Below are 13,535 nucleotides of genomic sequence, written 5' to 3'. Positions count from 1 at the left end.
TTTCAAATCTCTCCATGGCCTCGCCCCTCCCTAAGTCTGTAATCTCCTCCATCCCAACAACCCCCCAAGATATCTGCGCTCCTCCACCTCTGCCCTCCTGAGCATCCCTGATTGTAATCTGTTGCCTAGGCCCCAAGCTATGGAATTCCCTGTCTAACCTCTCCACCTCTCTACCTCTCTTTCCTCCTTCAAGACGCTCCTTAAAGCCTACATCTTTGACCAAGCTTTTGGTCACCTGCGCTAATTTCTACTTATGCTGCTCAGTGTCAAATTTTATTGCATAATACTCCTGTGAAGCGCTTTGGGACGTTTCACTACGTTAAAGGCGCTGTATAAATACAAGTTGTTGTTGTTGTGTTTCGGATTTACCCCTTCCATACCATTTACTATCTTATAAACGTCTCAGATTGCTCCTTTCCTAACTGAAAACTAGTTCCCAAGTGTTTCCGCATAGCTCAGCTCTCTGACACTATGGAACAGACCTCTGGTCTTTTCTGCACTGCCTTCAGTGCTTGAATGTCTCCCCTTGTGCCTGGGTCCTCAGAACAGGACACAGTACTAAAGGTGTGGTCTGACCAGATCACTGCACAGTTTATCGCACCTAGAACCTACGGGACTGAATGCTGGTTGCAGGTGGTCCTAATATCTTCATGTCAAGAAACAATGCCATAGCCCCAATGATGACTCAGATGGCTGGGGCCCTGTCCTGATTCGCACTCACTGATCAACAGTCCTGTCAAAGAAATGTGCTGGGCCAAGGAGGTGGGAGAAAATTCAGGTTGATAGACCAATCAAAGCATACAAAATAGATGGACAGACAAAATTTTGGGAATAATGAGAAGGTGGAACTTGAAAAATGCAGCAGGCAAAAGTGATGAAAGGGAACGTTAGACTGGAGTGGAAGTGACAGATGGAGGCAGATGGTGCAGATTAAGATCAGAGAAACCAATATGGGAGGGAGGGAGGGTAGAAACTGCAGATTGGCAGGGATATCTGTGGAAGGAAGTGACAACTGCCAGACTTGGTATGGTGGGTGGGTGAGGTGGGAGGAAATGAACAAAAGAGCATGCACAGGAATGGTAACATTAAATTCACATGTATCAGAATTGGCCCTGGTGGGAGAATTACACTGTGATATCAGTGTGATTCAGAATGTACAATAGAAGGTGGTTTTAATTGGGAAATGGGTCCAACAATCTCATATCTACTCTTGTCTCCTTTTACATAGCATTACATAGGATATATGGCACAGAAACAGACCAATCTGCCCAACCAGTCCATGCCGGTGTTTATGTTCCACCAGAGCTTCCTCCCATTCTTCTTCATCTAAATGTATCAGTATAACCCTCTTCCTCATATGCTTATCCAGCCTCCCCTTAAATGCATCTATACTATTCACTTCAACCACTCCCTGTGATAGCAAGTTCCACATTCTCACCACTCTCTGGGTAAAGAAGTTTCTTCTGAATTCCCTATTTGATTTCTTGGTGACTTATTTTATATTGATGACAAATGAGAATTCCAGCGACTGCATATAGTTCCTTAAATGGCACTATTGGCGGTAAAATTATGAATACAGCAATCATAACAAAATTTGACGATTATGAATAAACTATTCAAATGAATTTCAAGAGTAATTCAGCAAATGCTGGAAATACTCAGCAGGCCATGCAGCATCTGTGGAGAGAGAAACAGAGTCAACATTTCAGATCAGAACTGAAAAAGGTTAGAGATGTAACAGGTTTTAAGCTGGTGTTAGGGCAGGGAAAGGGGGAGGGGAGGAAAGAACAAACGGGAAGTCCTCTGATAGGATGGAAGGCAGGAGAGATGAAATGACAAAAGGGACGATGATGTGAGGCAAAAGGAGATAGTAATGGGACAAGTAAAGGAACGGAAGGACTGCTGCATCTTTGGAACTGCACCCCGGGAGAAGCCGGCACCACTAGGAGAGGGGAGGAGAAAATTGTAAAAAATAATCCCAGAACTTATTTTTGACGCTACTCAGAGATTTAAAGCCCCATGGGCTATCTCAGCCACCCTGAGTGTAAGAGTAGTTTGCTTTTGTTCAAGAGTAATTCTACTGCTATCCCAAAGGGTCACCACATAAAATTGCTTGGGATTGAGAAGACCACGTGCAGTGTGGCCTAGGAAGTGTGTGAAGATATGTTTCTATAGGAATGGGGTACTGAAGTTGAATGTTCAGCCATGAACTCATTGAATGGCGGTGCAGGCTAGAAGGGCCGAATGGCCTACTCCTGCACCTATTTTCTATGTTTTCTATGTTTCTAAGATCTGACAAGTCTCACTCATTAGGAGTGAACAGTCCAGTGTGGTTTAAAAATGGAACCTATTCTTTTTCGTGTCACTCTTTAAAAAAAACAATTGCACCGCCATTTATGTCCTCCAACATTTTTCCAACATGAGCCATGCCTCCCACGGATACCTTCTAGGGTCTCGGCCAATGTATGGGCATGGAGGATGAATGTCGGCAGGATGCCTGACAGGTCGCAGGGGCGTCAGAGACGAGCCCCACATGGGTATCGTTAGCTGGCGATCAGGTGAAGAAACCCTGGCTTATTTTGCCACTGTCTAACCCTGAGGCACCAAAGCACATGGTAGCATCTCTAATGCCTGTTCCAACTGAGGTCGGCAAACTCACCACTGACGCCGGATCAAACCTGATGAGCTTCCTGATGGCTCAGTACCACACCAAAAACCAAACAAGAAAGACTTGCATTTATATAGCGTCTTTAACGGCCACCGGACGCCCCAAAGCGCTTTACAGCTAATTAAGTACTTTTGGAGTGTAGTCACTGTTGTAATGTAGGAAACGCGACAGCCAATTTGCGCACAGCAAGCTCCCACAAAAAGCAACGCGATAAAGATCAAATAATCTGTTATTTTAGTGATGTTGATTGAGGGATAAATATTGGGCAGGACACCAGGGATAACTCCCCTGTTCCTCTTTCAAATAGTGCCATGGGATCTTTTACTTCCACAGGGTCTCAGTTTAACGTCCCATCCAAAAGATGGCACCTTCGATAGTGCAGCGCTCCCTTAGTACTGCACTGGGAATCAGTGTAGATTTTTGCACTCAAGTCTCTGGAAACATAGAAACATAGAACATAGAAAATAAGTGCAGGAGTAGGCCTTTCGGCCCTTTGAGCCTGCACCACCATTCAATAAGATCATGGCTGATCATTCACCTCAGTCCCCCTTTCCTGCTTTCTCTCCATACCCCTCGATCCCTTTAGCCGTAAGGGCCATATCTAACTCTCTCTTGAATATATCCAATGAACTGGCATCAACAACTCTCTGCGGTAGGGAATTCCATAGGTTAACAACTCTCTGAGTGAAGAAGTTTCTCCTCATCTCCGTCCTAAATGGCTTACTCCTTATCTTTAGACTGTGTCCTCTGTTTCTGGACTTTCCCAACATCAGGAACATTCTTCCTGCATCTAACCTGTCCAGTCACATTAGAATTTTATATGTTTCTCTGAGATCCCCTCTCACCCTTCTAAACTCCAGTGAATACAGGCCCAGTCGATCCAATCTCTCCTCATACATCAGTCCTGCCATCCCAGGAATCAGTCTGGTGAACCTTCGCTGCACTCCCTCAACAGCAAGAACGTCCTTCCTCAGATTAGGAGACCAAAATTGAATACAATATTCCAGGTGAGGCCTCATCAAGGCCCTGTACAACTGCATTAAGACCTCCCTGCTCTTATACTCAAATCCCCTAGCTATGAAGGCCAACATACCATTTGCCTTCTTCACCGCCTGCTGTACCTGCATGCCAACTTTCAATGACTGATGTACCATGACAACCAGGTCTCGTTGCACCTCCCCTTTTCCTAATCTGTCACCATTCAGATAATATTCTGCCTTCGTGTTTTTGTCACCAAAGTGGATAACCTCACATTTATCCACATTATACTGCATCTGCCATGCATTTGTCCACTCACCTAACCTGTCCAAGTCACCCTGCAGCCTCTTAGCGTCCTCCTCACAGCTCACACCGCCACCCAGCTTAGTGTCATCTGCAAACTTGGAGATAGTACACTCAATTCCTTCATCTAAATTATTAATGTATATTGTAAAGAGCTGGGGTCCCAGCACTGAGCCCTGCGGGGGCACCCCATTAGTCACTGCCTGCCATTCTGAAAAGGACCCGTTTATCCCGACTCTCTGCTTCCTGTCTGCCAACCAGTTCTCTATCCAGGTCAATACATTACCCTCAATACCATGTGCTTTAATTTGGCACATCAACCTCTTGTGCGGACCTTGTCAAAAGCCTTTTGAAAGTCCAAATACACCACATCCACTGGTTCTCCCTTGTCCACTCTACTAGTTACATCCTCAAAAAATTCCAGAAGATTTGTCAAGCATGATTTCCCTTTCATAAATCCATGCTGACTTGGACCGATCCTGTCACTGCTTTCCAAATGCGCTGCTATTTCATCTTTAATAATTGATTCCAACATTTTCCCCACTACTGATGTCAGGCTAACTGGTCTATAATTACCAGTTTTCTCTCTCCCTCCTTTTTAAAAAGTGCTGTTACATTAGCTACCCTCCAGTCAATAGGAACTGATCCAGAGTCGATAGACTGTTGGAAAATGATCACCAATGCATCCACTATTTCTAGCGCCACTTCCTTAAGTACTCTGGGATGCAGACTGTCAGGTCCCGGGGATTTATCGGCCTTCAATCCCATCAATTTCCCTAACACAATTTCCTGATTAATAAGGATTTCCTTCAGTTCCTCCTTCTCACTTGACCCTCGGTCCCCTAGTATTTCCGGAAGGTTATTTGTGTCTTCCTTCGTGAAGACAGATATCAAAGTATTTGTTCAACTGGTCTGCCATTTCTTTGTTCTCCATTATAAATTCACCTGAACCTGACTGCAAGGGACCTACGTTTGTCTTCACTAATCTTTTTCTCTTCACATATCTATAGAAGCTTTTGCAGTCAGTTTTTATGTTCCCGGAAAGCTTCCTCTCATACTCTATTCTCCCCCTCCTAATTAAACCCTTTGTCCTCTTCTATTGAATTCTAAATTTCTCCCAATCCTCAGGTTTTCTGCTTTTTCTGGCCAATTTATATGCCTCTTCCTTGGATTTAACACTATCCTTAATTTCCTTTGTTAGCCACGGTTGAGCCACCTTCCCCATTTTATTTTTATTCCAGACAGGGATGTACAATTGTTAAAGTTCATCCTTGTGATCTTTAAATGTCTGCCATTGCCTATCCACCGCCAACCCTTTAAGTTTCATTTGCCAGTCTATTCTAGCCAATTCACATCTCATACCATCGAAGTTACCTTTCCTTAAGTTCAGGACCCTAGTCTCTGAATTAACTGTGTCACTTTCCATCTTAATAAAGAATTCTACCATATTATGGTCACTCTTCCCTAAGGGGCCTCACAGAACAAGATTGCTAATTAGTCCTTTCTCATTACACATCACCCAGTCTAGGATGGCCAGCCCTCTAGTTGGTTCCTCGACATATTGGTCTAGAAAACGATCCCTAATACACTCCAGGAAATCCTCCTCCACCGTATTGCTATCAGTTTGGTTAGCCCAATCTATATGTAGATTAAAGTCAACCATGATAATAACTGTTGTACCTTTATTGCAAGCATCCCTAATTTCTTGTTTGATGCTGTCCCCAACCTCACTACTATTGTTTGATGGTCTGTACACAACTCCCACTAGCGTTTTCTGCTCTTTGGTATTCCGCAGCTCCACCCATACAGATTCCACATCATCCAAGCTAATGTCCTTCCTTACTATTGTGTTAATTTCCTCTTTAACCAGCAACGCTACCACACCTCCTTTTCCTATCTGTCTATCCTTCCTGAATGTAATATTCCTGGATGTTGAGATCCCAACCTTGGTCACCCTGGAGCCATGTCTCCGTGACGACAATTATATCATATTCATTAATTGCTCTGGAGTGGGACTTGCACCCACAACCTTCTGACCCAGAGCCGTGGCTGACACAAAGTGGCGCCTTTCAGGACTTGGCCATCAGGAGCGCTCAACTCCCTTTGCTTTAGTGGGTTTGCAATCTGCCTAACTTCATCATCCCAAATCTTCTCCTCAATGTTGGCATCACTGCTTACAGGACACTGTCAAGCACGGTAGTGAGTTAGGACCGGCTGCAATAAGGGGCCAATAAAGTAACTACTTAAAAATATCAAAAGAAATATTTTGGGATAAATAAAAATCCTGTGGAAGAATGGAAAGCATTACAGTGTCATTTAAACATTACTAAAAATAAGACATTTAAGCCTGGGAATGACTGAATGTATTCAATGCTTAATGCGTTTGTATGATATTTATTTTTTGGAGAGCAGTTAACCGATTTAAAGTAAATGAGTTACTGCGTTAAAATAGTGAGCAGAGGATTACAAGCACATCCATTAATATCACCACCAGTTATTTCTAAGTTCAGCTGGCTTCATTCAATGAGACACCGCACAGGAGGGGCTATCCTTGTGTCACATCTCACCTGACAGCTTCCTCTTTCCACAGAACATCATGATACTTGGAGACTTCAATGCTGACGGCAGGTACGTATCGAAGAAGAAGATGAAGACGATCCGGATCCGAACAGATAAGAAGTTCCACTGGCTCATTGGGGATGACGAGGACACGACCGCAAATGAAAAGACGGACCAGGCCTATGACAGGTGAAGCAACAGATCACAAGCCTGGGACGAGAACAGAGTCTGTTCAAAGTCCTTGCTTAATTGCCTGGTTCCCTCCTCCTCCCCATCATCCTTTACAGTTATTTACTTCCCCCATTTTTTGAAGGAGCCTTCCCTCCCCTCCACTACATGTAATTTTCCAGCTGAGGAGATGGGCAGGATTTCTGACTGCCCATGAAGAGGTGTGAAAGTGGCTCTGAGCGACTGCTGCCCCACTAATTTTCCGGCCACCCTCCCAGAATCGCCTGGGTGCCAGCAGTCTTCCCTTTCTGCTAACCTAGCTGGAGCAAGGGACCTTCAATGCACTTCCCTGCCACTGTGCATGCTGCCCGAGGTGAGTCACCTCCTCAGCCTCCTTCCTGGTTGCTATGTACACTTAACATCACCATCTCATTAAAAGAAGACCTGAAGGGTTACTGCCAGCAACAAGTTGATGTATTATTCACGTAGTCTTTTCCCCATGGATTGCTTTCACAAAAAAAATTCTAAGGCTAGAATACTGTTATATTATTACCTTCATTCAGGCTGCCGTTCCCGAAGGTACCTTTAATAAAAACTTACTGCCAGCATGGGATATTCTTTATGTAACTCACTGCTGGCCATCTGTTGTGCTGTATGCAATATTAATCCATAATTAATGTAACTCATTGAATCATAACATTTTCCACACAACATGAGACCTGAATGAGCTTTCTACTCAGTCCCATTCCCCCGTTTTTAACCTGCATCCTTTAAAATTGTTCTCTTGTAGATATTTATCCACTTGAGTTTTACAAACCGGTATGTATTTTGGCTCCACGACAGTTTCTGGTCTTCAAACAGTGTCGTCAGATTTTTTTTCTACATCCACCTGAACAGGGAGAGTTTAAATTCTTGACGAGATGTCTCTCAGTGCAGCACTGAAGGGCCATTTTAAGCATGGTGCTCAAGTTCGAATTGGGCTTGAATCCTCAATCTTCTGACTTGAAGGTGGGAATGCAAACTAAAATTGTATTGCCTATCATTCTAGGCATGAGAGAACATAAGAATAAGGAGCAGGAGTCGGCCGTACGACCCCTCGAGCCTGCTCTGCCATTCAATAAGGTCATGGCTCAACTCCACATTCCCGCCGGATTCCCATATCCCTTGATTTCCCCAAAGTCCAAAAAACATATCTATCTCAGCCTTGAATATACTCAAGCGACTGAGCATCCAAAAGATTCACAATCCTCTGAGTGAAGAAATTCCTCCTCATCTCAGTCTTAAATGGCCTACCCCTTATCCTGAGACTACGCCCCCTTAGTTCTAGACTCGGGAAAGAGGAAGCAGCCAGCTTGCAACCACCCCCATCCGCCCCGGACATGTGGCATTGCCCTTCTCGAACCGGCTGTTCGATGTGAAAGAGCAGCCCTGGTTGATGTGCTCATTCATTTTCTCCCCACTTCTTTGAGGACACGCTTCACCTCTACTTGTTCCCTTCCTCCACTGGGACAGCAATTATCTCCCTGCCGAAAACCCTGTACCAAGATGCCACCTATGTAAAATGGTTTCGTTTTCATTAACTATATGGCAAAAATCCTAACTACCTCGGTCATATATGGGGAAAGGGTTCATGCCAGCAACGTCAAACACAATTCCACTCAAAGGGAAAGGACTTTTAAAAGAGAAAACTTTGAACTCGCTCTGGGAGACAGGAGCCGACAGAGCTGTCAACACTGGGGAAATATAAGGAATGAGATTATGAACAAAAAGAATAAGATGGATCACAAATCCATGTAAGCATATGGAGCGGCATTTGTTCTCAGGAGTGAAATACATATGGTATGTCAGCATTAAATCAAAATGAGTGCACCTCGCGCTAAACGAAACAGTCTTGGATAAGATCGCACTCCTTAACAATATATACTGTTTTAGTTTCCTGTATAAAGTGTCTTGTTGCAATGCAGCATTTCTATTGATGTGTGCGGAGTCCACAGAGAATTCTCTGTTTACACTGCTTCTGGCACTGTCTCTGACTGTGCCTGTTGTTGTTGACAGAATTGTCGTTTATGGCGATACGTTTTATCAGGGGATTGTTCCAAGTTCCGCAAAGCCCTTCGACTTCCAGGAAGCACTGAAACTGACTGACGAGCAGGTAGGCCAGATGGTAACAGATTTTGTGAATTGAGTTTTAAGGGCAGATTTTAATCCAGTTTTAAAAGTATACAGAGGCACTGGAGAGGGTGAAAAAAAGATTTACAAGGATGATACCAGAAATGCGAGGGTATACCTATCAGGACAGGATGAACAGGCTGGATCTCTTTTCTCTTGAAATAAAAGGCTGAAGGCTGACCTGATAGAGGTCTTTAAAATTATGACATGTTTTGATAGAGTGGATACAGAGAGAGTGTTTCTACTTGTGGGGAAGAGCATAACTAGAGGCCATCGATATAAGATACAAAAGCAAAATACTGCGGATGCTGGAATGTGAAATAAAAACAGAAAATGCTGGAAATCTCAGCAGGTCCGGACAGAAATAGAGTTAACGTTTCGGGTCTGTGACCCGCCATTTCACCGGACTGATTGCTCCGCCATTTAATAAGATCATGGCTGATCTGGTCATGGACTCAGTTCCACTTCCCTGCCCGCTCCCCATAACCCCTTATCCCCTTATCACTAGTGGGAGGCCAGAAGACTGGGAAGCTTTTAAAAGCCAGCAAAGAACGACTAAAAAAGTGATTAAGAAAGGGAAGATAGACTATGAAAGTAAACTAATACAAAATATAAAAACAGATAGCAAGAGTTTTTATAGGTATATAAAAAGGAAAAGAGTGGCTGAAGTAAATGTTGGTCCCTTAGAGGACGAGACCAGGGAATTAGTAATGGGGGAGGGGAGGAAAGAACAAAAGGGAAGGTCTGTGATAGGGTGGAAGGCAGGAGAGATTTGAGAGACAAAAGTGATGATGAGCAAAAATGAGATAGTAATGGCACAAGTTAGGAAACAAAAGATGAGTCTACATAGGGTGTGAATAGCAGAATCGTCACCAGCTTTCGTGGGAATCAGAGAGAAAAGAAAAGGGGGGTGGGGGTTTGTAAAAAAAAAAGGAGGAAACGGAAAAAAATATGGGCCGAGATTATGGTCTGAAATTGTTGAACTCGATGTTGAGTCCAGAAGGCTGTAAAGTGCCTAAACAAAAGATGAGGTGCATAGGTTGTAATCTACCAAAGTTTCCTGGATTCTGGGGAGGTCCCAGCAGATTGGAAAACTGCAAATGTAATGCCCCTATTTAAAAAAGAAGGCAGACAAAAAACAGGAAACTATAGACCAGTTAGCCTAACATCTGTGGTTGGGAAAATGTTGGAGTCCATTATTAAAGAAGCAGTAGCAGGACATTTGGAAAAGCATAATTCAGTCAGGCAGTCAGCATGGATTTATGAAGGGGAAGTCATGTTTAACAAATTTTAAGGAGTTCTTTGAGGATGTAACGAACAGGGTGGATAAAGGGGAACCAGTGGATGTGGTGTATTTGGACTTCGAGAAGGCATTTGACAAGGTGCCACATAAAAGGTTACTGCACAAGATAAGAGCTCATGGGGTTGGGGGTAAAATATTAGCATGGATAGAGGATTGGCTAACTAACAGAAAACAGAGAGACGGGATACATGGTTCATTCTCTGGTTGGCAACCAGTAACGAGTGGGGTGCCGCAGGGATCAGTGCTGGGACCCCAACTATTTACAATGTATATTAACGACTTGGAAGAAGGGACTAAGTGTAATGCAGCCAAGTTTGCTGACGGTATAAAGATGGGAGGAAAAGCAATGTGTGAGGAGGAAACAAAAAATCTGCAAAAGGATATAGACAGGCTCAGTGTGTGGGCACAAATTTGGCAGATGGAGCATAATGTCGGAAAGTGTGAGGTCATGCACTTTGGCAGAAAAAAGTCAAAGAGCAAGTTATTATTTAAATGGAGAAAGATGGCACAGTGCCGCAGTACAGCGGGACTTGGGGGTACTTGTGCATGAAACACAAAAGGATAGTATGCAGGTACAGCAAGTGATCAAGAAGCCCAATGGTATCTTGGCTTTTATTGCAAAGGGGATGGAATATAAAAGCAGGGAAGTCTTGCTACAGCTATATAAGATATTGGTGAGGCCACACCTGGAATACTGCGTGCAGTTTTGGTTTCCATATTTACGAAAGGATATACCTGCTTTGGAGGCAGTTCAGAGAAGGTTCACTAGGTTGATTCCGGGGATGAGGGGTTGACTTATGAGGAAAGGTTGAGTAGGTTGGGCCTCTACTCATTGGAATTCAGAAGAATGAGAGGTGTTCTTGTCAAAACGTGTACGATTATGAGGGGGCTTGACAAGGTGGACGCAGAGAGGATTATTCCACTGATGGGGGAGACTAGAACTAGGGGGCATGATCTTAGAATAAGGGACCGCCCATTTAAAACTGAGATGAGGAGAAATTTCTTCTCTCTGAGGGTTGTAAATCTGTGGAATTCGCTGCCTCAGAGAGCTGTGGAAGCTGGGACATTGAATAAATTTAAGACAGAGATAGACAGTTTCTTAAACAATAAGGGGATAAGGGGTTATGGGGAGCGGGCGGGGAAGTGGAGCTGAGTCCATGATCAGATCAACCATGATCTTATTGAATGGCGGAGCAGGCTCGAGGGGCCGCATTGCCTACTCCTGCTCCTATTTCTTTTGTTCTTATGTTCTGCAAAGCGACCCGCACAATCTGCGTTTGGTCTCCCCAGTGTAGAGTAGACCGCATTGTGAACAGCAAATACAGTATATTCAATTAAAAGTACAAATAAATTGCTGTTTCACCTGAAAGGAGTGTTTGGAGCCATGGACAGTGTAATATTATCAATACTAGATAGTCACCAAGAAATCAAATAAGAAATTCAGAAGACACTTCTTTACCCAGAGTGATGAGAATGTGGAACATGCTACCACAGGAAGTGGTGAATAGTATAGATGTATTTAAGGGGAGGCTGGTCAAGCATATGAGTGAGAAGGGAATGGAGGGTGATGCTGATAGAGTTAGATGAGGAAAGACATGAGGAGGCTCGATTGGAGCATAAACGCCAGCATGGACTGGTTGGGCTGAATGGCCTGTTTCTGTGCTGTATATTCGATATAATCCCTCTGCGCGGTGGGAACAGTGCAGGCGTGGGGTGGGGGCAGGGCGGTATTCGCATAGTGTTCTGCGCCAGCACCCCGGCCATTACTTTTACTTAATTGGTAATGCACGAAGTAGCCAGGGTAATAACCATATTTTTCTTTTATGATCAGACTTTGGAAGTCAGTGATCACTACCCTGTTGAGGTGGAACTCAAATTGGTCAAGTAGGAGAGAAGTGAACCTGACCTGGACAGCATCAGTGAACAGGACAGCACTCGAGTGGAGCATAAACCTGTTGGGCCGAATGGCCTGTTTCTGTGGTGTAGACTCTGTTTAATTCTATCTAATGTGCACAAATGATTTAATTGATGTTCCACACAATCAGTGTTGTCTGGGTTGAATCAGTTATGAGTGCAATCTATCGGTCCGATGTACATATACACCAATTTAAGGCAGAACCAGGGGAAGGGAAATATTGTTCTGTCAAGGTTTGTCTTTGTCTGCATCCATCACATCCAGCCCCACAACCCCTCTGAGATGTCTGCACTCCTCTAATTCTGCCCTCTTGAGCATCCCTGATTATAATCGCTCAATCATTGGTGGCCGTGCCTTCTGTTGCCTCGGCCCCAAGCTCCGGAACTCCCACTCTAAACCTGTCCACCTCTCTTTCCTCCTTCAAGATGCTCCTTAAAACATACCTCTTTGACCAAGCTTTTGGTCACCTGTGCTAATTTCTACTCATGCAGCTCGGTTTAAAATTTTTATCACATTAACACTCCTGTGAAGCGCCTTGGGACATTTCACTATGTTAAAGGCGCTATATAAATACAAGTTGTTGTTGTTGCACCCACCTCTCCCTTACGATAGTCTGAAATTGGGAACTCACACCTACACGTTGCTCCTAATTGATGTTGGGTTACATGCTGGAAATGGCCATTAATCAATCAGGGAATGCTGTATGTCATCAATGACCAGGCTTGCGCTCACTATATTCAGGATCATCAGATGATTCGCCTGAAATGCAAACTGAAGTTGTAGCGCTATACTGGAGTAAGCTGTGCTACAAACCTTGGACAAAACCTGCTGGGGCACTGAAGTATCCGTTTACTCTCGAATAACTTTCCTTAACTTTTCCCTTTGTTACAAAGCAACTCGCCTCTGCTCAGTCCCTCTAAAAAGTCAGCAACTGTTTGAGGCATTGCAGATCGAACTATTGGCCTGTCAGTGCGTTGCTATAGGTGCAACAATTTACACTTTCATCGTCTTCCTTTTTTTTCAATGTATTTTATTTATTTCCTCATTTGTGGCCCCATGCTAGCTGACAGTGGGCAGGGGTGACCACTACTGCGGCTCTTTAACTACATATGGGCACAGTAGCATAATGGTTATGTTACTGGACTAGTAATCTGGAAACCTGCACTAATGATCTGTGAGACATGCGTTCAAATCCCACCATGGAGCTGTGGAATTTAAATTCAATTAACTTTTAAAAAATTGATGTCAGTAATGGTGACCATGAAACCATTAGATTGTCGTAATAAACCCGTTTGGTTCACTAATGTCCTGCACTAATGGCAGGGAAGGAAATCTGCCATTCTTACTCAGTTTGGCCTATATTAGACTCCAGACCCACAGCAATGTGGTTGACTTAGCAAGCCAGTTGTTTCAAGAAGGCAGCTCACTGCGACCTCCCCAAGGGCAGTTAGGGATGGGCAATAAATGCTGGT

At 43.9% G+C, this 13,535-nt stretch overlaps 1 protein-coding gene across 1 annotated transcript in view; it reads left to right on the top strand.

The window, feature by feature from the left end:
* Positions 1-12,157, top strand: part of dnase1l4.1 (deoxyribonuclease 1 like 4, tandem duplicate 1) — a 49,976-nt gene extending 37,819 nt beyond the window's left edge. Inside the window, exons 7-9 of the mRNA XM_070894915.1 lie at positions 6,540-6,697; positions 8,732-8,828; positions 11,980-12,157. Of these exons, the coding sequence (XP_070751016.1) occupies positions 6,540-6,697; positions 8,732-8,828; positions 11,980-12,036 (312 nt within the window). The 3' untranslated portion in view covers positions 12,037-12,157. The remainder of the gene's footprint in view (positions 1-6,539; positions 6,698-8,731; positions 8,829-11,979) is intronic.
* The last annotated feature ends 1,378 nt before the right edge of the window (positions 12,158-13,535 follow it).

Source organism: Pristiophorus japonicus, chromosome 12 (genome assembly GCF_044704955.1).
Source record: "Pristiophorus japonicus isolate sPriJap1 chromosome 12, sPriJap1.hap1, whole genome shotgun sequence".
Classification (NCBI taxonomy): Eukaryota; Metazoa; Chordata; class Chondrichthyes; family Pristiophoridae; genus Pristiophorus; species Pristiophorus japonicus.
The sequence above is the reverse complement of the archived record's forward strand: the minus strand, read 5'-3'. Positions and strand labels throughout refer to the sequence as shown.